Below are 25,045 nucleotides of genomic sequence, written 5' to 3'. Positions count from 1 at the left end.
ATCCCTACATCTCACCAGTCTACCATCATGGAAGTTCTCAAAGTGTGTTCCAGGGAACCCCTGAAGGGTCCCCCCCCCCCCAGCCTTGTCTGCAAAAACAAGACTATTTTCATAATAATTATAAGATATTATTTGCTTTTTCCATTCTCTTCCTCTCACGAGCAAACAGTGGAGTTTTCCAGAGTCATAGGACATGTGATATTATAACAGATAGGAGTATGCAGAATCAAGTAGGAGAGTTCAATAGTCTTCTATTAAGTCAGACATGAAAGAGATTTGCTAAAATGTGAAACAATGACAAGCTTCTGATGAGTTATTTGGTTTGTTTCAGAAAATGGAATTATTTTCATAAAAGTAAGATATTATGCTGACATTTCATGTTACTGAATTAATGGATAATTGATTTTGGATTTCCTTATTTTTAATTTTTAATATGACAATTGCCAATAAGTACTAAATGCAGTGTGGGATTCTGAATTAGATCTTTTCTAAGAAGTATAACTGGCCTGGCTGGTGTGGCTCAATGGTGGAGCATCGACCTATGAACCAGGAGGTCATGGTTCATTCCAGGTCAGGGCACATTCCCTGGGTTGTGGGCTCGATCCCCAGTAGGGGCATGCAGGAGGCAGCCGACCAATGATTCTCTCTCATCATTGATGTTTCTATCTTTCTCTCCCTCTCCCTTCCTCTCTGAAATCAATAAAAATATTTTTTTAAAGAAAAAAGTACATTTATGGGAAAGCTGGTGATATTGGAACAAAATTTGCAGATCAGTTAAGAGTATTATTCCAATGTTAATATCTTGGTTTTGATAAAGGGACCAAGATAATATGATATGTAACAGTTGGGGCAAGCTGAGAGAAGAGTAGATATATACTTGGGGGCTCTCTTAGACATAATTCTTCTTCAAATACTAAAAGTATTTCAAGATAAATCACTTATTAAAAACATATAGATCAAATTGATATAATCCGCATAAACAAAAGCTCTTGGGGGGTGGGTATTGCAAAAACCTTTAAGAATGTAAAGATGTGGTGAGCTCAGAACGCTGCAGAACCAACCTTGAGAACTCTGAGCTTAACAGGAACTGTCCTCCCCTCCCCCAGACCGGCTCTACTCTAAAGGTCAAAGTCCTCCTGGTCTTTCCGGTTTAGTGGGAATTATCTCTGCTTTTGAATATTTTGGTAATTCCCCCCAGGTCTGCCACTGGGTCCTCAGAGACACCCACCCCTTATCCTCCCAATGACCTGCCCTGTTTTGCCTGCACTAGTTTTCTGTGGTTTTTTTTTTGAAAGTCAAAGATACCTTAAAAAAAAAAATCATACTTGTTATTTCAGAGGCAGAGGTGAGGATGACAGACCCTAGGTCTCCCCCTCACCTGAATGAGTGCATCCCGGGACCCCGTGACAATCAGGTTGTTCTCAGGACCGAAAGCAGCTGTCTCCACTGTGTCCTCATGTTCAAGGTCAGTGGCCATGAATTGATGAAACCCCTGTGAGTTGGCCAAGAATATTCGCACGGACCTTCCAAAGCCTGAAATGGCAGGGACCGGGGTTATGCCTTTCATTTCTGGAGGAGCCTGAGTAATTCAATTGAGTCAACAAAGTTTGCTGAGCACCGACTATGTGCCCGTGGAAGGAATACAGTGGGTGCATGATACACACAGCCCTCATCCTCACAGAGCCTACCATTGGGAGAAGTGGAGGGGGGGTTGACGGTGATCAATAATCTCACAGAAAAACAGTGAAGATATTTATGATCAGAAGACAATGAGTTTTCTGAGGACCGGGACTGCTTACTTGGGCTGCTCATGATATCCCAGAACAGAACACAAAGCTGGGCACACAGTAAATAGTATGTTTTGAAGAAGGAAAGAGGGAAGCAAAAGAGGGAGAGAGGAAGGGAAGAAGGGAGAGAAGAAGGAAGGGAGGGAGGAAGGAAAAGAAAACGTTTATGATTTCTGATAAGGGCACTGTGGTCAGGGGAGTGGGTGCCACGAGAAAATGTCCACAGACACACGTGGCAGAGGAGGCTCCGTGAAGGCAGAGGCAGGGACTGGGATGTGGCCACAAGTCAAGGAATCACAAGGCAGAAGCTGGAAGAGGCCGAACAGGATTCCTCTCTAGAGCCTGTGGAGGGAGCCAGCCCTGCCAACACCGTCATTTCCGACTTCGGCTTCCAAAACAGTAAGACGAGACATTCCTGTTGTGTTGAGCCACCGCGTTTGCGCGGTAGCTTGTTACTCAGGACCTGTGAGCTGGCTGTGGAGGAACGAGGAAGTGGCAGGCCCTGGGAGGGGTGGACAGGCTGATGTGTCTGAGGAGCAGCATGCAGGCCAGTGCGGTGAGCGCGGTGAAGGAGGGCGAGATGCGGGAGAGAAAGGGCTGCCAGGTTTAGCAAGACAACAACAGCACACACAGTTAAATTTGACTTTCAGGTGAACATCCAAGCAGTTTATTGGTATGTAAGCATATCCTAAATGTTGTGTGGGATATCCTTGTACTAAAATGTTGATTTGCTGTTCATCTGAAAGTTAGCTGGGAGTTCTGTATTTTATCCAGCAACTCTGCCCAAGGGGACTTGCTCACTTGCGTTCAAATACGGTCTGGGGCAGTGGTTCTCAACCTTCCTAATGCCGCGACCCTTTAATACAGTTCCTCATGTTGTGGTGACCCCCAATTTCATTGTTACAATTTGAACATAATTGAAGCATAGTGATTAATCACAAAAACAATATGTAATTATATTTGTGTTTTCCGATGGTCTTAGGCGATCCCTGTGAAAGGGTCGTTCGACCCCCAAAGGGTCATGACCCACAGGTTGAGAACCGCTGGGTGAATGTTGTGTTGAGAGAACTCCTAGCAGGGAGGTGGGCAAATGGGGGACTACATCTCCTAACCAACGGGTTGGTCCTCAAAACTGTGGATGGGCACCCTAGCTGGTTTGGCTCAGTGGATAGAGTGCCTGCCTGCCGACTGAAGGGTCCCGGGTTCGATTCTGGCCAAGGGCACATGCCTGGGTTGCAGGCTCATTCCCTTGATTCCTAGTAGGGGGCGTACAGGAGGCAGCCCATCAATGATTCTCTCTCATCATTGATGTTTCTCTCTCTCTCTCCCTTTCTCTCTGAAAATCAATAAAAATATATTTTAAGAAAGAAAAAAAACCACGTGAATGGGGAAACTGTCCAGGCTCCTTCTTCTCACTGGCTGCTGGAAAGAGCCACACTTGAAACCCAACTATAACAAGTTTTATTTTGGGGGGTGGTGGTGGTGTTGGATGTGCTTAGAGAGAGGAAGGGAGAATCAGGAAGGGAAGGAAGAGAGTGCTGGGGGAGGGAGGGAGGGAGGGAGGGGGGGGGAGGGAGGGAGGGAGAGAGAGAGAGAGAGATTGATTTATGCGAGACAGAAACATTGATCAGTTGCCTTCGGCACGCTCTCCAACCAGGGATCAAACCCGAAACCCAGGCATGTGCCCTGACCAGAAATCGAGCCAGCAACCTTTCAGAGCACAGGTGAGGCCCAACCAGCTGAGCCACGCTGGCGGGTGATCTGTAGCAAGTGTTCAGGACCTAAACTTTAGGTCGCTGAGCCCCTCAGTGTCTGCGGCCTCGGTCCTGACTCTATTTTGTGCCTCTAGCTTGGTTTTTCTTTTTCCTTTCGTTCCTATTTCCTGTGCTACATGTTCCACATGCTTAAGCCACCTGAAATTCTTTTGGAGACAGGATAGAGGGTATAACCTATCATCTGTCGTTTGACCTTAGAGGATAAGTGTTCACCTATCAGCCCTGCACTCTCCAATAGGGTCACATTGGTGGCTGATAATGGTTTGAACTGATAAATATAAGCATCAAATACACACTAGATTTCGAAACTTCACACAAGAATTTTAAAAATGAGTGGGAGAACCAAGATGGTGGCATAGGTTAACGCCGGAGTTTGCTGCTTTGAACAACTACTTCAAAAGTGAAACCAAAAAACGGAAGGGACATCACCCAGAACCACAGGAACGCTGGCTGAGTGGAAGTCCTACAACTAGGAGGAAAGAGAAACGCATAGGGACACTCAGAGGAGGCGCAGTGCTGAAGTCAAATTCTGAGGTGCGGAGTGCGCGGAGCGGGCTGGCGGCGGAGGGCGCGGTTGGCGTTTTCAATCGGGAGGGAGTCGCAGACTCTGAGCTCCAGATCCGGGCGAGTCTTTAGGGACCCACACTCAAACGGGAGAAGCGGGACTGTCTGGCTTCGGTCAGAGCGAGTGCAGCTTTCTCTCCGAGCTTTGCAGCGGGTGCTGGGACTCAGAGAGGCAGAGCCCCTGGGGACAGGACTGAGAGCTGCCATAACTGCTCTCTCCGGCCCACCCTGTTGATCCTGTTCAACCTGCCCCGCCCAAGCCCTGCACACAGGCATTTGCCGGATAGCCTCAGGCAAAGGCTAGATTAGCACCTCCCTAGAGGACAGAAGTTCTCTCACTGCTGACACAGCTGATTCTCATAGCCACTTGGCCTGGAGGTCAAACCCTCCCTGGAATTAGCTACAACAATCAAGATTTAACTATAAGACTGCGAACAAAGACCACTAGGGGGTGCACCAAGGAAGCATAACAAAATGCGGAGACAAAGAAACAGGACAAAATTGTCCATGGAAGATATAGAGTTCAGAACCACACTTTTAAGGTCTCTCAAGAACTGTTTAGAAGCCGCCGATAAACTTAATGAGATCTACAAGAAAACTAATGAGACCCTCGATCTTATATTGGGGAACCAACTAGAAATTAAGCATACATGGACTGAAATAACGAATATTATACAGACTCCCGACAGCAGACCAGAGGAGCGCAAGAATCAAGTCAATGATTTGAAATGCGAGGAAGCAAAAAACACCCAACCGGAAAAGCAAAATGAAAAAAGAATCCAAAAATGCGAGGATAGTGTAAGGAGCCTCTGGGACAGCTTCAAGCGTACCAACATCAGAATTATAGGGGTGCCAGAAGATGAGAGAGAGCAAGATATTGAAAACCTATTTGAAGAAATAATGACAGAAAACTTCCCCTACCTGGTGAAAGAAATGGACTTACAGGTCCAAGAAGCGCGGAGAACCCCAAACAAAAGGAATCCAAAGAGGACCACACCAAGACACATCATAATTAAAATGCCAAGAGCAAAAGATAAAGAGAGAATCTTAAAAACAGCAAGAGAAAGAAACTCAGTTACCTACAAGGGAATACCCATACGACTGTCAGCTGATTTCTCAACAGAAACTTTGCAGGCCAGAAGGGAGTGGCAAGAAATATTCAAAGTGATGAATACCAAGAACCTACAACCAAGATTACTTTATCCAGCAAAGCTATCATTCAGAATTGAAGGTCAGATAAAGAGCTTCACAGATAAGGAAAAGCTAAAGGAGTTCATCACCACCAAACCAGGATTATATGAAATGCTGAAAGGTATCCTTTAAGAAGAGGAAGAGGAAGAAAAAGGTAAAGATACAAATTATGAACAACAAATATGCATCTATCAACAAGTGAATCTAAGAATCAAGTGAATAAATAATCTGATGAACAGAATGAACTGTTGATTATAATAGAATCAGGGACATAGAAAGGGAATGGACTGACTATTCCTGGGGGGGAAAGGGGTGAAGGAGATGCGGGAAGAGACTGGACAAAAATCGTGCACCTATGGATGAGGACAGTGGGTGGGGAGTGAGGGTGGAGGGTGGGGTGGGAACTGGGAGGAGGGGAGTTATGGGGGGGAAAAAAAGAGGAACAAATGTAATAATCTGAACAATAAAGATTTAATTTAAAAAAAAAAAGAATTTTAAAAATAATGTGAACTATGCCATGCATGATTTTTTATGTTGATTTCATATTGAATTTTTGGCTGTGTTGGGTTACATGCGATATTATTAACATGAAGGCCACCTGTTTCTTTTTACCTTTTGAAATAAGGTCATGAGAACATTCACAACTAGAAACACGGCTCTTATTTGTGTTTCACGTGACTGGACAGCACTGATCTACAGTGTCTTTGGCCCCTGGAAATGACTTTGCAAAAAATCAGGCCGATTTTAGGGCAGGGAAAAAACCCTGTATGAGACTATAATGATGGATACATGTCATTATACATGTGTCCAAACCCATAAAATGTACAAAACCAAGAGTGAAAACTAACATAAACTGTGGACTTGGGGTGGTGTGTCAATGTTTGGTTATTGATTATCAATATGCACCACTCTGGTGGGAGATGTGGGTAATGTGGGAGGCTCTGCAGGTGTGGGAGTGGGGGAGGGACATATGGGAAATCTCTGTATCTTCTGCTCAATGTGGTTGTGAACCTAAAACTGATCTGGGGGGGGGGAAATACCTTGAAAAAAAATCAGGCTCTTGAGCATGTTAGTCACCTCCGCTAGGAAGCCTTCCTTGACTGCTTCGAGCTAAAGAAGGAAACCCTGTGACACACTCCATGGCCCCTGATTCTTGTCTTTCTTGTGCCTACCTATGTGTCCATCTTCCCTGCTGGCCGGAAGCCCCTAAAAGCAGGAGCTGTGTGGGCTGGCTCACCTCACCCAGCCCTGCTCTATCCCTGTGACTATCCACTCCAATTTCAAAGGTAATGAACCAGAAACCTAGGGAGGCTAGATTTGCCTGGAACAAAGGTTGGCAAAAGACAGCCCATGGGCCTGAACTGGCCACCTATTTTTTTGTCTGGCCCATGAGCTAAGAAGAGTTTTTACATTTTTCAATGGTTGAAAAAACTCAAAATAAAATGACTATTTTATGACACATGAAAATAATTTGAAATGCAAATTTCAGAATACATGAAGATTTATTGGCTCATTGCTATACCGGCTTTTGCATTACAGGGCAGAGTTCAATAGTTGTGACAGAGACCGTCGGGCCCACAAAGCCAAAAATGTGTGCTACGTGGTCCAGTGCAAAAAGTTTGCTGATCGCTGGTCTCAGACCCTTCCTTTTCCCCAAGCCCCTCTTCCCTTCCAACCAAATCCAGAGCTGCCTCCTCCCCACTCCCCAGCGAGCTAAACGCTACCTGCAGCGAGAAGGGACTCATCTTCAGAGGTGATCAGGAACCCCACAGCTCCCGGAAGCTTCCCCAGCAGGCTGTCTCCTTCAGAGGAAACCTGCACAAAGTCAAATATCCCCATCAAGCATTTCCATAGGCTTAAGGGTTCAGGGTCAAGAGCTTGACACAGGGCTGTTACCAGCAATGTGATCCTAAGGACATTCCTTGAACCCTGGGTGCCTCAGTTTCCTCATCTGTGAAATGGGTGATGAAGCCAGGACTGCCTCACAGGGCTATTGTGGGCTAAGAAGTGTGTAGAACGGTCCCCTCACCCCCCACCCCCAGGCACACAGTCAGCTCTTCCAAAGTGCAGGTATTATTATTGTTGACGTTGTTGTTGTTGTTGCAACAAACTCAGGGACCCAGAGAACATTCTAGCATTTGTTTTCTGCCCCAGAGGAGGTCTGGAGATCTCAAAAATCAAAACATAAGGCCGAGCCAGAGGAAGGAAGCACTGTTCTCCCCAATCCCGAGTTGCAGAAATGAGCCGATTTTGATCAAATCTAAGAGGGAGATTCATTCATGAACCCTGATTCTCAGCCCCAATCCAGCTACTGGGTTTTGAGTGCCTGACTGCCATCAGCCCGGGTGCCAAAAGCATTACATTCATTCTCCGTTGGGGCGAGAGGGAACAGGACACGTGGGCAGCCCTGGAAAGTGAGTCCTTTGCACCAATTGGATTTTTAAATATTTGTTCAACATTTATTTAGCAGGTGCAGGAGAAAGTGAATTTCTTTATGGATGTTACTGCTGATATTTTTAAACACATGATTTTTTTTAAGTAAACTTTTTAACAATATATTTTTATTGATTTCAGAGAGAGGAAGGGAAAGAGAGAGAGATAGAAACAACAATGATGAGAGAGAATCGTGGATCGGCTGCCTCCTGCACGACCCCCACTGGGGATCGAGCCCACAACCTGGGCATGTGCCCCGACCAGAATCGAACCTGGGACCCTTCAGTCCGCAGGCCAACACTCTAGGCACCAAGACAAACCGGCTAGGGCTTAAGTAAACATTTTTTTTTTTAATTTTTTTTTTTAATATATTTTATTGATTTTTTACATAGAGGAAGGGAGATAGAGAGTTAGAAACATCGATGAGAGAGAAACATCGATCAGCTGCCTCTTGCACATCTCCCACTGGGGATGTGCCCGCAACCCAGGTACATGCCCTTGACCGGAATCGAACCTGGGACCCTTCAGTCCGCAGGCCGACGCTCCATCCACTGAGCCAAACCGGTTTCGGCTTAAGTAAACATTTTAAAATATATATATATTTTTTGATTTCAGAAAGGAAGAGAGAGGGAGAGAGAGCTAGAAACATCAATGATGAGAGAGAATCATTGATCGGCTGCCTCCTGCACGCCCCACACTGGGGATCGAGCCTGCAACCCAGGCATGTGCCCTTGACAGGAATTGAACCTGGGACCCTTCAGTCCACAGGCCGATGCTCTATTTATTGAGTTAAATCAGCTAGGGCTAAACACATGATTCTTTATTTTTATTTATGTATTTTTAATCCTCACCCAAGGAGTGAGGATATTTTTTCCATTGATATTTTAGAGAGAGGGGAAGGGTTGGGAAGGAGAAAGAGGAGGAGAAGGAGGAAGAGAGAGAGACAGAGATAGACAGAAACATCGATATGAAAGAGACACATCCATAGGTTGCCTCTCACATACACCCTGACTGGGGGTGGGGATAAAACCTGCAACCCAGGTACATGCCCCTGACTGGGAATCGAACCCAGGAACCTCTCCACTGAGCATACCAGCCATGGCTAAACATGTGATTCTTTTAAAACTTAAAAAATTAAACAATAATACTGTATAAGATATTTTTAAAAAAAAGAAATATCCAGCCCTCGCTGGTTTGGCTCAGTGGACAGAGCGTCGGCCTGTGGACTGAAGGGTCCCTGGTTCGATTCCAGTGAAGGGCACATGCCCGGGTTGCAGGCTCGATCCCCAGTGTGGGGCGTGCAGGAGGCAGCCGATCAATGATTCTCTCTCATCACTGATGTTTCTATCTTTCTCTCCCTCTCCCTTCCTCTCTGAGATCAATAACAATTATTTTAAAAAAGAAAGAAAGAAATACCCAGTGCACACCATGAGCATCTTTTCGCCTTCCCTGCATTCTTCCCTCTCCCCAGAAGGGACTGTTGTCCATTTGCATAGATAAATGTTTACAGGAGCATCCTTCGTGGCACAATCCATCACAGAGGTTTTGCAAGTTGCTTTTTCACTTAATGTATCTGGGGCAGTGGTTCTCAAAGGAGGGGCGATTTTGCCTCCCCAGAGGATATTGGGCAATGTTTGGAGACATTTTTGGTTGTGAAGATTGGTGATATACTTTGTACCTAGTGGGTGGAGGCCAGGGATCCTGCTAAACATCTTGCCATGCACAGCACAGCCACCCAAAGCAGGGAAGGACCTGGCCCCAAATGTCAATAGTGCCGGGGTAGGGGGTAGCATAGCGGTTAAGAGCATGGATCCTAGAGCTAGGCTTCTTGAGTTCAAATCCCACCTGTGAGCCTCTCTGTGCCTCAGTTTACCTATCTGTAACAAAGAAAATGGCAGCAGCTACATCTCGGCATTGCTTTGAGGGTTAAATAAGTTAACAAATAGAAAGTGCCTGAAATAATGCTTAGTACACAGTGAGCACTACCTGAAAATTTGTTGTAATTTCCATGAAGATAGCTCTAGCCCTGGAGTTGGCAAATCTTTCCTGTAATGGGCCAGATAGTAACTATTTTAGACTTTGTGGCCATATGGTCTCAACTTTGCCGTTATGGCACAAACACAGCCATAGACAGCATATAAACAAACTAGAGGCCCAGTGCACAAGATCTGTGCACTGGGGGACGGAGGGTGTCCCTCAGCCTGCCCTGCGCCCTCTTGCAATCTAGACCCCTCGGGGGATGTCCGCCTGCTGGCTTAACCCCAATCCCCCCCAGGGACTGGGCCTAAGCCAGCAGTCAGACATCCCTCTCACAGTCCAGGGCTCTTGCAGTCCGGGACCCCTCGCTCCTTATTGCCCGCCTACAGCGGAGGTGGGAGAGGCTCCTGCCAGCACCGCTGAGCTTGCTAGCCGTGAGCCTGGCTTCTGGCTCCCCCATAGGGGGAGCACACTGACCACCAGGGGGCACCACCTGCATTAAGCGTCTGCCCCCTGGTGATCAGTGCATGTCATAGCGACCAGTTGTTCTGCCCTTCAGAAAATTTGCATATTATGCTTTTATTATATAGGATGGGTGTGGTGTGCCAATGGAACCTCATTTATGAACACTGAAATATGGATTCCATAGAAGTTTTACATCACAAAATACTTTAAAATTTTTTTTCAACTACTAAAATTAGAAAAGCCATTCTTAGCTCATGGGCTACACAAAAATAGGCCATGGGCCACAGTTTCCTTACCACTGCTCAAGACTATCTGATTTTTGTTGTTGTTAATCCTCACCCAGGGATATTTTTCCATTGATTTCTAGAAAGAGTGAAAGAGAAAGGGAAAGACAGAGAGAAATATCGATGTGAGAGAAACACATCGATTGGTTGCCTCTGCAAGTGCCCTGACCAGGGCCTGGGCCGAGGAAGAGCCTGCAACGAGGCACGTGCCCTTGACCAGAATCAAACCCGGGACCCTTTGGTCTGCAGACCAACGCTCTATCCACTGAGCCCAACTGGCTAGGGCAAGACTATCTGATTTTGTTATAGCTACATAATCTTCCATTGTATAGATATTCCTAAATTCACTTAGCCACTTTTCAATAGATGACCATTTAAGATCATATCAGTGTTTTCCTGTTACATAGAGTGCTGCAGGAAATACCATCCTCTAGGGTGGTCGCATTTTTAAGTAAGGGGTGTATTCCTGAAGATCTCGGGTAGTATAAGACACGCCTCGATTGCTCAGGGAGGCTAAGAGGCCATGAGGTTCAGACGTGTGGAGCTCTGGGATGATTCGCTAGCGGCCACATTCCTCCCCTCATCAAACTCTCAGCCCCTTGGCACCTGTTTCCATGACACCTCTCTTTTCCTTAAAATGCCTACCTCTCCACCACGATATCCCCCATGCCCTCTATCTTTCCCTTTCCATCTTGGATAGCTTTCTTGCTGCAAGGATGCCTCCCTCGGGGAGCCTTCCCAGATCACCTCTTCCGGAAGTATTTGTTCCTTCCCCCATCCAACACACTACCTCTGCCTCTACTGAAAACAGTCTGTTCCTCTTGGTGTGGCTATGTCATTGGCAAGCTCATCTCCTTCCCTAAGTTGAGCTTTTTTTTAAAAAAAAAATTTGACTTTTAGAGAGAGAGGAAAGGAGAGGGAGAGAGAGAAACATCAATGTGAGAATGAAACATCGATCGGCTGCCACCTGCACACCCCCTACTGGGGACTGAGCCCACAGCCTGGGCATGTGCCCTGATCAGGAATAGAACTGGCAACTTTTTGGTGCATGGGTCAATGCCCAACCAACTGAGCTACACCGACCAGGGCCTATGTTGAGTTCATGAGGGGGCAGTTGGACTCCTGGTCCTTCCACAGCCCCTCCAGTTCCTGGTGTGATGCCCCTGTTTCTCTACCTAAGATTCCTTATATAACTTGCTATTGGTGGCCCATGAATATCCCTTCAAGGTTCTTTTCTATTCCTGAAGGTTGCTTACTGCACTCTGCAACTCTGCACCTGGGCTGGTATTTTTTCTGACTCCCCACCCCCATCCCGCCATCACACTTGGCCCCTGTATGAATGCTCTTGGGAGTGGCCAGCCACTGATGGAGCTGGTGGGTAGTCCCCCAGCCCCTGGCTCCTTGGTGGGGACAGCTCTAACGCACAGTCTTACACTGTCTCCCACATCATCTTCAGCAGGACTGAGTGCCAACAATTGCCCTCATTGGCCATCCCCCAGGAGACACCAATAGATGTTTCTTGAACTCCACTGAATTGTGAATCTCTAGGATTAGGAAACTAAGTGTCATTTATTAAAAGATCAATGGTGAGATGGTTTCTACCAACTTCTAGGACATCTGAGCATTTTAGAGTTGAGTGAATGTTGGCATCATCCTATCTAATAAAAGAGAAACATGGTAATTAGCGTATGACCGCTACCCTTCCCATTGGCTAATCAGGGAAATATGCAAATGAACTGCCAGCCAAGATGGCGGCCAGCAGCCAGGCAGCTTAAAACGAACATGAGGCTTGCTTGCTTCAGTGACGGAGGACTCCAACGTTCCCCGGCTGCCGCTGCAGGCCTCTGAGCTGCAACTCTAAGCAACTATGTTACAAATATAGAAGCTAAACAAAACCCCAGAAACCTGCTTTAGTCGCAGGGCTTCAGCCAGCCGGACTGCAACGTTGTTTCAAATACAGAAGGTAAACAAAGGCCAGAAACCTGCATTCAGCAGAGGAGGCCTAAGAGCTGGAGCCAAGCCTCAAAGCTAAATCAGGCCCAGAATTAAAAAAAAGAAAAAAAAGAAAAACAGGAGCGGTTGGGAGCTTCAGTCACCCGCCAGCCTGAAAACAGCCCTCAGCCCCTCACCCAGACTGGCCAGGCAACCCAGTGGGGACCCCACCCTGAAGGGTGTGTGACCAGCTGCAAACAGCCATCAGCCCCTCACCCAGGCTGGCCAGGCACCCCAGGGGGGACCCCCACCCTGATCCGGGACACCCTTCAGGGCAAACCAGCTGGCCCCCACCCGTGCACCAGGCCTCTATCCTATATAGTAAAATGGTAATATGCCTCCCAGCACCGGGATCAGCGGAGCCGCGAGGCCTCCTGGCACCAAGATCAGCGTGACGGGGGCAGCACCCAAACCCCCTGATCGCCCTGCGGCTCTGTGTGTGACAGGGTACGGCACCCCAACCTCCCTATCCGCCCTGCTCTGTTCGTGACAGGGGAAGGCGCCCCAACCCCCTGATCAGCCCTGCTCTGTGCCTGATTGGGGGGAGCTCCCCAACCCCCTGATCACCCTGCGGCTCTGTGTGTGACAGGGTGCGGCGCCCCAACCCCCTGATCGGCCCTGCTCTGTGTGTGACAGGGTGCGGCGCCCCAACCCCCTGATCGGCCCTGCTCTGTGTGTGACAGGGTGTGGTGCCCCAACCCCCCCCCCCCCCACGGGCCCTGCTCTGTGTGTGACGGGGTAGAGCCATAACCTCCCCATTGGCCCTGCCCTGAGTGTGACGGTGTGGCGCCCCAACCCCCTGATCCGCCCTGCTCTGTGAGTGACAGGGGGGAGCTCCCCAACCCCTCAATCGGCCCTACCCTGAGCGTGACTGAGGGTGGCATTGCAACCTCCCAATCCGCCCTGCTCTGTGCATGACAGGGGCGGAGTCCCAACTCCCCAATCAGCCCTGCTCTGAGCCCAACCAGGGACTGCACCTAGGGATTGGGCCTGCCCTCTGCCACCCGGGAGCAGGCCTAAGCCAGCAGGTCGTTATCTCCCGAGGGGTCCCAGATGCGAGAGGGCACAGGCCGGGCTGAGGGACCCCCTCTTTCCCCCGAGTGCACAAATTTTTGTGCACCGGGCCTCTAGTTTATGTATATAAAAGGCTAATATGCAAAGTGTCCCCACTGGAGTTTGACCGGGAGACCGGGAGTTCTATTGCTCGCTATGATGTGAGCTGACCACCAGGGGGCGGTGTGAAATGAAGGAAGGCCCTGGCCAGCAGCCGGAAGGCCCCTATTGGCCCTGATTGCCGGCCAGGCCTAGGGACCCCACTGGTGCACGAATTCATGCACCGGGCCTCTAGTATTCAATCAAGTTGCTTACCAAACAGATGGAGCCCTTGCTGAACCCAACAACCATGTGTCCTGGTTTCTGGACTGAGACCCCACAGGTAGGTGTTTCTTCTTTGATGCTGGACAAGTGTTGCTTCCCCCGCACTTTTCCTGTGGCTGAGCTCCACAGACTGACCACACTGCCTTCAGACACGGTCAGCAGCGTGGCCTGGGAAGCCAGCGCTGCCGTGCAGATCCAGGGGTCGGAGGCATCTCCCCGGATATGGAAAATCAGCTCCGCCGTTTCCAGATTCCAAGCATTGACCTAACAGAAGGATGACAATGACGAGAAAACTCAGCAGGACACCAAGGCTGCAAGGTTTCCAGAGTCAAATGCAAGACCTGGTCTTTTTCATAGTTGATGCATTTTATTTTCAATGCTCTGCTAGTTCCCAATGTAAGGGGGTCGGAGAGAGGTATCCTGAATCGGATCCTAGAATAGCAAAAGGACATCTGTGGAATATTTAATGAAATCCAAATAAAGCCTGGAATTAGGTTGATAGAAGTTATCAATATTAATTTCTGAGCCCTGGCCGGTTTGGCTCAGTGGATAGAGCGTCGACCTGCAGACTCAAGGGTCCCAGGTTCGATTCCGGTCAAGGGCATGTACCTTGGTTGCAGGTACATCCCCAGTAGGGGGTGTGCAGGAGGCGGCTGATCGATGTTTCTCTCTCATCGATGTTTCTAACTCTCTATCCCTCTCCCTTCCTCTCTGTAAAAAATCAATAAAATATTTTAAAAAATATTAATTTCTGAGTTTTGACAAATGTAGTTATGTAAGATGTTGATATTAGAGAAGGCTGGATCAAGGGCATGTGGGAACTCTTTATAACATCTTAAAACTTTGCATAAATCTAAAATTGCTGCAAATAAAAAAGGTTTATTAATAGCACAGAAGTCAGGCATACCATATGCATTGATATATATGTCCATTACAAGTAATTATTGATTAAAGAAGTTTTCCTGTTTAACCTCACAAAAAAGTATCTTTTTATCAGCAGTAACCATTTAAATGGTAAACATTTGCCCATTAATTTTACTTCTAGGGTTTATGTTAAAGAAACAAGGAGAGGTACAAAAAAATATGCATCAGGAAAGTTATCTCAGTTATTTGAAAGCTCCACTGGACACAACCTATATGTCCAACAGTAAAGGATCAGTTAAATAAATATAGTGGAGCCAGGCGATGGAATCCTGTGAAATCACTAAGATGCTCTTTTTGAAGAATGTTGAAGGGTATGAGCCAATGAAAGTAGCTTTAAAAAACTGCACATATGGTTTTATCCCAATTTTGTTTTATACACACGCGCGCGCACACACACACACACACACACTTGCATGCACATACACACATACACATACACCACAGAAAGTAAAATTATGTAAATGTTAACAGTGGTTATCTTTGAGACTATCTGTTATTACTTATTATTTCTTTACTGTTGTTTCCAGACTTTCGCTGATAGCAAAGATGATTTCTATAATCAGTTTTGAAACCAACCAACACTTCTCCAATACCTAAGCCTGCGCTGCCCAGTAACGATATAACGCAAGCCTCGTGTGACTGCGTTTTCATTAGCCACCTCGGTTACCTTGGAGCCAGATGCCGAGTACACCACCTTCCTCGCTTCGTCCACATGAAGGCTCTGAGGCACAGCGGGGTCTTCGGAGCCTCCGTCCCACATGGTGAATTTCTCCTGGCCGGAGAGGAGGTGCCACCAGCACAGGGTGCGGTCCCTGGAGGCGGAGATGGCCTGCGTCCCTCGGGCAAACACGGTCACACACCTCACCTCGCCTGCAGCAGGCCAGCGTGGGGAGAGGATATTAGCTGGGAACCGTCTGACCTTCCAACTACCAAATGCCTGTTGGCGTGGAAATTCCCTGGTTTGCCAGAGAAAAGATGGATAGGTTTGAACATACCAAGTTAGGAATCATGGAATGCGGCAAAGTTAAAGCGAGTGTGTGACAACTGGCTGGGATTAAATCCACTGCCCAGATGCTGAATCTGGGATAAACAGAGATTATTGAACGAAATAAAAGGTCCGCATCATCCAGGGAGTGTAAGAAAAGCAAGGTAGGATTACAGACTGTATAATTTTGGAGAGAGGTTTTCTAAGCAAAACATGAAATTTCGAAGACATAATGGGGGGAAAAATTAACCAATTGGACTACATAAAAATGTAAAACTTCAGGAGGTAAAATGTAACTGAAAGGCATATGACAGATATTTGCAGTATATAACAGACACATGGAGCCTCTCCTTGATAAACAAAACGTTCTTACAAATAAGCAAGAAAAGCACAAATAACCTCACAAATTGGAGCAGGAATATAAACAGGAAATTGACAGACACAGCAGGGTGGACAATAAGCATTATGAAATGATGCTCAGCCGCATAGTCACCACACAAATGCAAGATGAAATACTAATACGATTATGACCCATCATATTGGCAAAAATTTTATAGATTGATTGCTGGAGTTCTGGCAAAGACATAAGAAATCAGCTATTCTCCTACCTTGCTAATGGGAGTTTAGGTTGACATATATTTGTAAGAAGGTAATTTGGTGCTATTTATTAAAAGTTAAAATGTGCAATCTCTTGGTTTTGAAAATATACTATAATTATGTAAGATGTTGTCATTCGGGTGAATAAAGGGTACACAGGAGCTCTGTACTATTTTAGTTGGAAACTTTTTGTGAGTCTATAGGTATTTCAAAATAAATAGCTAAGAAAAAGAAGAATAAAGGAAAAGTGTGCATACAATTTGACTCAGAAATCCCACTTCTAGAAATGTCTTACAGAAATAAGAGTATAAAAGGACTTTAATTGTATCATTGTTTTATATGAAGATATTATGCAGGCATTAAAAATAAAAAATATATATATTTATGAATATATATATATAATCAGTTGACCATGATAATCATTATTATTTTTATAGCCAATACTTACTGCTTCTATGTGCCAAGCATAGTTGTAAGTGGTTTGCATGCATTAAATTCCTTTAATTCTTGTAACAACAGTGTGAGATATGACTATTATCCCATTATACAGATGTGGAAACTGAGGCTCAGCAGAATAGAGTAACTTATCCAAAGCCACCTATTTAATAAGTAGTGGAGCCACTATTTGAACCCAGAGCCCAAGCTCTCGATCACTACAAAATATTGTTACATTATATTATGATAAAAGCAAGTTGCAGCACAGTATATAAAATAGCATCATCTGATTTTTGACAAAAACTCAAAGTATATGAGCCCATAGAGAGTTATGTTAACATACGTCTGGAGAAAATTTGCTATTGGCATATGACAAACTGTGAACACTGATCACTTCCAGGAGGAGATTGAAAAGGGGAGAGACTAAAGGAAGGGAGTTTTAGGTCTTTATAATTTAAATTCCAACAAGATAGTGGGTGATTTTTATTTGTTGCAATTTGAGTATTTTCAAGCAACATTTTTATAAATAGTAATGCTTTATAATATATCCCCATAGATAACACTATATTACCGTTAACACGAATTAGAGATATACTGTATACATGATATGGAAGAAGGTAAAATATATGATGTTAACTGAAAAAACAAACAAACATGGTTGCAAAAGCTTATATGACTATGCCACATAATGACGTTTTGGTCAACAACTGCATACACGATGGTGGTCCCATAAGATTACAATGGAGCTGAAAAATCCCTATGGCCTAGTGACGTGGTAGCCATTGTAGTGCAAGGCCTCACTCACGTGTTTGTGATGCTGCTGGTGTAAACAGACCTACTGTGCTGCCAGCTGTATACTATGATGCTCCCACAATGATGAAACTGCCTAACGACTCATTTCTCAGAGCAGATTCTTTTCGTTAAGTGGGATATGACTCTGTAAAACCATGCCCTAGCCGGCTTGGCTCAGTGGATAGAGCGTCAGCCTGCGGACTGAAGGGTCCCAGGTTCGATTCTAGCCTAGGGCACATGCCTGGGTTGCAGGCTCGATCCCCAGTAGGGGGTGTGCAGGAGGCAGCCCATCAATGATTCTCTCTCATCATTGATGTTTCTATCTCTCTCTCCTTCTCCCTTCCTCTCTGAAATCAATAAAGAAATATATTTAAAATAAAAAATAAAAACCAAACACCCGTTGAGGAAGGGAATCAAACCTGCAGCCTTTTGGTGTGCAGGACGATGCTCCAACCCACGGAGCCAGGGCAGGGTGCCCCTTTAAATTGTACATCCAAAGCATGTGCCTTACTCCTCTCATCATAGTCTTAGCCCTGGTCTGTCTCTCTTCAGCCTCCAGAACAGGGCCTGGTGGACAGTGGACAGTCAATGACTGATCAAATGAATGAACTACAGTGGTGATGGGACTCTGCAGAAATGAAAACTTCACTGTGCCAAACAAGCTGCACAGATGTCCACAGTGCTCCACCCTCCCTGACCTATACCTTCTGCAGTGTGGCTCGCCTCCTCCCATCAAGAGATAAAGTCTGTGTCCCTGCTCATTGATTTTGGACTGTTCTCGTGACTTCCTTTGGCCAGCAGAATGTGACCAGGTGCCAGCTCCAAGGACAGTGCCGGGCCTTAAGAGACCTTGTGCTTGCCCTCTAGAGACCCTGCCTCCGCCCCAGCTCGCCCGCTGGAGGGTGGGAGGCCGTGTGGAGCACAGTTGAGTTGTCTCAGCTGAGAACATGCTGGACCAATCAGCTCCCAGATGCCTCACTAACGGATCACAGATGCATGAGCAAGCCTGGCTCAGACCAGAAGAGCTGCCCCTCTCGATCCAGCCTGACTTGTCAACTCACAGAAGGTGAGCTACATCCACAGCTATTGTTTGAAGCTACTGTGTTTTGGGATGTTTTGTTGTGTGGTGATAACTAACGGGTGCAGGATCAAAGCCAGGGCTTTGATACAGAGAATTGGTAGTGGAGGGGATCTGGGGACTGACTGATGGACACCAGGAAGAAGGTGATCCTAAGCCAGTGCCGAGCCTCACCTGTGTGCCCAGTTAGGATGTGGATCGCCTGATGCTCTTCCATGTCCCACACAGCTATGGTGCCATCCTGGGTGCCAACCACCAGCAGCTTCTCTTCCAGGCTCCACGCCATAGCAGTGATGCCTACAGCCCACAGAAGACAACAGTGAGGACATCAGCGCCCAGGTACAAGTTCTCAGCCTTGAGGTCCTCTAATGGGTCCCCACTTCACAGATAGGGAAACTGAGGCACGGACAGGTTCAGTCCCTGTCCAGAGCCACACATCTAGGAAGTAGCAGAGGCAGGACTTCGAAGCCAGAGCTGTCAGTAATCATTGACAGCCCTGTACACCAAAGGGCTGCAGGGTTTGATCACACCACCACACCAGATCCAGATCTCGGCTATAACGTTTATGTTGCTCTTGGGGACTAAACCATAACTTGGTCATAAGCGTCTCTCTAGTTCAGCGGTTCTCATCCAGGGGCAATTCTGCTCCCTATGGAACACTGGGCTGTAATGTGAGAGAATAATGAACTATTTTATTTCATTTAAGCTGCTATTATTTTGGCCTTTGTTACAACATTTGAACTGTATCCTAACAAATACACAGTGTTTTCCATTAAACCAGATTCAGTCTCAAAATCCTTCTCAATACAGCATTATAGTGGCTGAGCCTAAATCAATTGTCCCATTAATTGTACTTAATGTTGCTTAGAATTTCTATTTTTGGAAGCATTATGCCTTGGGAGTATAGCTTTCCCTATAAGGCAACTGGCATAGAAGTGTTCTGAGCTTCAATAACTGACAGTTGAACCACAAGCTAATTGTATTCAGTGGCCTCCTGATTAATGCAAGAGATTGTGGGTGAGCAGAAAAAGGAATGGATGAATGGCGGTGGGCTGGTGGATGAATGGATGGATGGATGGATGGATGGATGGATGGATGGATATATGGCTGATTAGATGAGTAGGTGAGTGAATAGATAGTTATTAAATGGGTAGACAGATGAGTCAATTGGTAGATGGGCAGGCAAACTGGTGAATGGCTGAGTGTATGGATGGGTGGAGGGTGAGTGAGTGGATGGAAGATGGCCAGATGAGGGAAATAGAAAGATAAGTGGTGTGGATAGAGGGACGGAAGGAAGGTAACTAATGGAAGTATGAGTGGTGATGGGTGGATGGATGGAAGGAAGGAAGAAATGTAGAAAGGGGAGTGGATGGATGGATGGATGGGTGGATGGATAATTGATGGAAGGATGGATAAGACAGACAGAGAGATATATGAATGGAAGAAAGGGAAGAGAGGTTGATGGATAGATGAATGGATGGAAGGAAGGAAGCAAGAAGGAAAGGAAGGCGGGAGAAAGAAGGAAGGAAGGAAGGAAAGAAGGACAGACGGAAGAAAGGAAGGAAGAATGAATGGACAAATGGATGGCAAATGAATAGAGAGAATGAAATTCTCTTGACCCACTGACATTCTGGTGTCCCAGGGAATCTACAAGTTCCATCAGCATCTCAGGGGCCAGTCAGGCACCAGCCCTTAGCTTCCTGACTCACTAGCTTCAGCCTGTAAATTGCAGACACTCTGTAGGATGGGCACTCAATTCTCAGAGACAAGAGCCCTGAGGCAGTTGGCACCCCTCACTCTGGGCTCACTAGCAGTCTTCACACTAGTAGGCTATGGTCCCTGTGGACTGCAGACTCAGCATGAGACCGTGGGGGTAGCCTTGTGGGCACCCTTGGGGCCTCCAGACTGGCAGAGGGGAGCCCCAGAGAGTTGCCCGAAACAACTACCCTCCCTTGTTTCCAGGCAAGGTAGGGGGTCGGGGGGTTCTGGTAGGACTTTTGCTACACTGGGGAGACCCACCTTTGTGACAGCCAGTGAGGGTCGCCCGGAGGGGTCCTCCTGGAGGCTGGAGGAATCCTCCGAGAGGCACCAGCACAGGGTGTGGGCACTCCCGGAACCAGCGCTGGGCCTGTTGGCACAGCTCTCCCACCAGTGCCGGATGCGAGGTGGCGAAGAAATGGAGTCTGGCCAGGATTTCTGTATATAGGATGCTCCTCTCTGCAACAGAGGGGACTCCAGTTAAAGGGAGGGGGTCTGCTTTTCCGGGTCAGGCGCTCCCCCTTTCACCCGTCATCCTCTCCTGCCTCTTATCCAGGCACATTTGCCCCTACTTCAAGTGCGCAAGGTGGTTGCCAGCCTTTGGGCCTCCGCCTGGAACGTTTTCTTCCCCTCCCCTTTCTCGTGCCGATCATCTCATTCTCATCTCAGCTCAAAGGTCACTTCTGAAAAAAGCATTCTCCAGTCCAGCCCTCCAGTCCGCACAGTCCCCGCCCCAGGCCTTATCGCAGTTGCAATCTGGCGTTTCTTTGCGTGTTTATTCTGGGGCCCAGCCACCCCCCCTACCCTAGACCGGGAGTTTCCTGGAAACAGGAATAATGTTTGTCTTGTTCATTGCTGTGTCCTTACTGCCTAGTAGAACCTTACAGACACCCAACAAGTCTTGGTGAGAGAAATTCCCGGTCATTTCCCCAGCACTTCACAGTGACATAGCGTATTAGTTTCTTGTGGCTGCTGTAACAAAAGGCCACCAGCTGGACGGCTTAAAACAGCAGAACTTTATTCTCTCCCAGTTCTGGAGACGAGAAGTCCACAGTCAAGGTGTCGGCAGGGCTGTGCGCCCTCGGAAGGCTCTAGGACAGGATACTTCCTTGTCTCTTCCAGCTTCTTGGGGCTCCAGGCATCCTTGGCTTGTGGCTGCATCACCCAGATCTCTGCCTTCATCTTCACACAGCCTTCTGCTCTGTGTGTCTCCATGTTTTCTCCTTTTCTGTTTCAAATCTCTCTCTGCTTCCTTTTTATAAGGATACTTGAGATTTCATTGAGGGCCCACCTAGATAATCTGGCATGAACTCTTCATCACATGATCCTTAACTTAATCATGCCTTTTGTCATATAAGGGGATTGTCACAGGTTCCAGGCATGAGGAAGTGAATATATATTGGGGGTGAGGGGTTGGCAGTTTTTTCTGCCTACCACACAGGAGTATCATCAGTATTATCCCAAGTTTATAAAGGGGAAAATTGGGGCACAGAGAGGTTGATCAATTTGCATAAGGTCACACAGCCAGTCAGAGGCAGGAATCTGACCCAAAGAGTTTGATTCCAATGCTAAGTGAAGACCAGGGACACTGAAGGCAGACAGTTTATCTGTCCCTGTCGTGGGGCCCCGGGGCAGTAGTGGCAATGGCCTGTGCCTTGGTTTGCTGGTGGGTGAAATGGGGCAGAGCCAGGACGGAGGGCAAGTGCCTCACTCGTCATGGATGCAGAATTTAAGGTGGCGCCTATGAGCTCAACCATTAAGATAAATATAATTTTAATGCCATATTTTAAAAATAAAAATGAATGCACCTAAAACCCATTGTAAGAAACATGCCTCTAATTCATAGAAAAGAAACAGCATGTGACCAGGCGGTTACTGAGCAAATTTCCCCAGAGCAAACAGGATGCAGGGGTGGAGGGGCAGTGTGTGTGTGTGTGTGTGTGTGTGTGTGTGTGTGTGTGTGTGAAGGTGGGGAGGGGGCTTGGGGGGTATGGACAGGGAGAGGGTATGAGAGCTGTGCACGTGGCTGAGGGCACATTTTCCAGGAAGATTCCCCCAAACAAAGGGAGGTGGAGTCAGCTAGAAACTCAGCCCGATTTTTTTTAATGGCCCAATGGGAGGCAGCAAGACATAGGCAACTATTAGGAAACAGGTGACCAAATAGTACTCAGCCAATGAGGAACCGGAGGCAGGACTAAATAGGCTAGGATCCCTGCCCCAGGTGTGTTCCTGCACAAAGGGTGCCTGCTCTCGAGAGTGGTGTTAAAAGTCTCCTTTCGCCATGCTCCTGTTTCCCAGTCTGTCATGGGAAATTCGGACAGGTGAGCCATGGCTCACACCATGATGAACACATTATAGTCTTTTAAATAAAAACAGGGTAACAAATGGCACCCCGCCAGGTCATCTTGGAGCCCAAGGCAATAGAAGTCAGTAATATCCATCCATTGTTAGGAGCTGAAAGTTCTGGAATGTGCAGAGATCAGATGGTTGCCCAGCTGGGTCCTCTGGTGGCAACGTTTTGTTTCTACACCTCCTTGTGCTGGGAGAGCCACAAGTTGTCAATCAAGGATGCTGCAAAGAACATGCTGTATTTGGGGCTTTTTAATTCTTCCCTTAAACCAGGCAGCTCTGCGCAAGGCCGTTTTCCTGGGAAATCACCCCCTCTGAGGGTTACAACTCCTGGTGAGCATGAATGTGCAAGAAATGCGTAACTAATGGTGGACACCAGCGCCTCCTCCTTGGGTGGGACCCTAGACACACTTTATTCACAGATGACGGAAGGCGAGGCTCACTCATTACAGAAATGACTTGTCCAAGGCTGTTCACGTCTACAATATTGATGCTGTCGTGTGACAGGGAAAAGACCCTCGATGGCACCAGGTGGACAGGCTGTGCATGAACGGACTCACCTACCCGTCCAGGCAGCCCTAGGCGGGAGGGATAATCATCATTCCATTTTGGTAGAGTCCTGGTTGAGAATGGAAAACTGAGGACTGCAAGGCAGGGGTGGGGTGGGGAGGATCAGGGGCCTGCGAGGTCACACTACCAGGAAGTGGTAGAGCCCTGATTTAAATCAACACAGTGGGGCTCAAACTCCACGCTCTTGGCCAGTACTGGTCTATGCATGAGGGGGAGGGACAGATTTGGCAGGAGCAGGTGGGTGACACCCCTACACTCACGGAGCTCAAGCTGGTGGGGCAGACACACAATGTAAAAGGAAACCAGCAGAAATAATAAGAGCTAAGACAGATGGAAGCAGGGTGCAGTGATGGAAAAAGCAAGGGCTGGGGGGGTGGGGGGGGGGGCGTGTTCAGCTTCAGTGATGGCTGGCAGGCTTCTTGGAGGAGGAGCATTTGGCTGAGCTCTGAGGGAACCATGGGAGGGATATAGAAATTCAGCACCTTTCTAAAGCCCTCTAATCAAAACCTGGTGGAATCATGTGATAAAGGCCACCCAGGCCACATCGCACTCAGAATGCCTTTTAAAAAATCAGAATATTACAAGTGTTGGTGAGGATGTGGGAAAATGGAACCCTTGGACACTGGTGGTGGGGCTGCAAAACGGTGCAGCTGCTATGGAAAACGGTATGGAAGTTCCTCAGAAAGCTAAACACAGAATTACTATCTGACTTAGAAATCCCACTTCTGAGTATACACCAAACGAATTGAAAGCAGTCTTGCCTGGCCAGCGTGGCTCAGTGGTTGAGCATCCACCTATAAACCAGGAGGTCACAGTTCGATTTCCAGCCAGCCAGGGCACACGCCCAGGTTGTGGGCTCAATCCCCAGTGTGTGGCGTGCAGGAGGCAGCCAATCAATGAGTTTCTCACATCATTGATGTTTTTATCTCTCTCTCTCCCTCTCCCTTCCTCTCTGATATCAATAAAAATTTTTTAAAAAGAAAGCAGTCTTGAAAAGATATTTGTATGTCCATGTTCACAGCAGCATTATGCACAAGTGCCCATCAATGGGTGAACGGATAAACAAAGTGTGGTCCATCCATACAGTGGAATATTATTCAACATAAAAGTAAGGAAATTCTGACACATGCTATGACATGGGTGAAACCAGAGGACATCATGCTGAGTGAAAGAAGCCAGTCACGAAAGGCAAAGACTGTGTGAGTCCACCTACATGAGGTCCCTAGAGTATTCAGATTCCTAGAGACAGAAAGTAGAATGGTGAGTGCCAGGGGCTGGAGAAGGGGGTTGGGGGTTAGAGTTTAATGGGGACAAAGTTTCAGTTTAGGAAGATGGAAAGTTCTAGAGATGGATGGTGGCGATGGCTCAGAGCAATATGCTTGACTTAATGCCACTGAACTGTGTGCTTAAAAATGATTACGACGGGCGCTGGCTGGTTTTCTCAGTGGTTAGAGCATCAGCCCGCAGACTGAAGGGGTGCAAGCTTAATCCCCGCCCTGGTCGGGGTGCTTGTGGCAGGCAACCACTGGATGTGTCTCTCTCACATCGATGTTTCCCTCTCTGTGTCTCTCCCCCTCCCTTCCACTCTCTCTCAAAAAAAAAAAAAAAAAAATCAATAGAAAAGAATGTCCTCCAGTAAGGATTGAAAAAAAAGTTACAGTGATAAATTTCATGTTACATGTATTTTACCACAATCTCAAAAAGCAAACAAA

General features: G+C 47.1%; 1 protein-coding gene across 2 annotated transcripts in view; it reads right to left on the bottom strand.

Moving 5' to 3' along the window:
- The window catches only part of NWD1 (NACHT and WD repeat domain containing 1), a 71,260-nt gene that overhangs the window by 8,298 nt on the left and 37,917 nt on the right, over positions 1-25,045 (bottom strand). For both annotated transcript variants that reach the window (XM_036302694.1, XM_036302695.1), the window contains 6 exons: positions 20,676-20,873; positions 18,831-18,953; positions 15,437-15,639; positions 13,837-14,109; positions 7,042-7,132; positions 1,379-1,533 (listed from right to left, as the gene is read on the bottom strand). In XM_036302694.1, the coding sequence (XP_036158587.1) occupies positions 1,379-1,533; positions 7,042-7,132; positions 13,837-14,109; positions 15,437-15,639; positions 18,831-18,953; positions 20,676-20,873 (1,043 nt within the window). The remainder of the gene's footprint in view (positions 1-1,378; positions 1,534-7,041; positions 7,133-13,836; positions 14,110-15,436; positions 15,640-18,830; positions 18,954-20,675; positions 20,874-25,045) is intronic.

This window comes from Myotis myotis, unplaced genomic scaffold (genome assembly GCF_014108235.1).
Source record: "Myotis myotis isolate mMyoMyo1 unplaced genomic scaffold, mMyoMyo1.p scaffold_m19_p_32, whole genome shotgun sequence".
Taxonomy (NCBI): Eukaryota; Metazoa; Chordata; class Mammalia; order Chiroptera; family Vespertilionidae; genus Myotis; species Myotis myotis.
The sequence above is the reverse complement of the archived record's forward strand: the minus strand, read 5'-3'. Positions and strand labels throughout refer to the sequence as shown.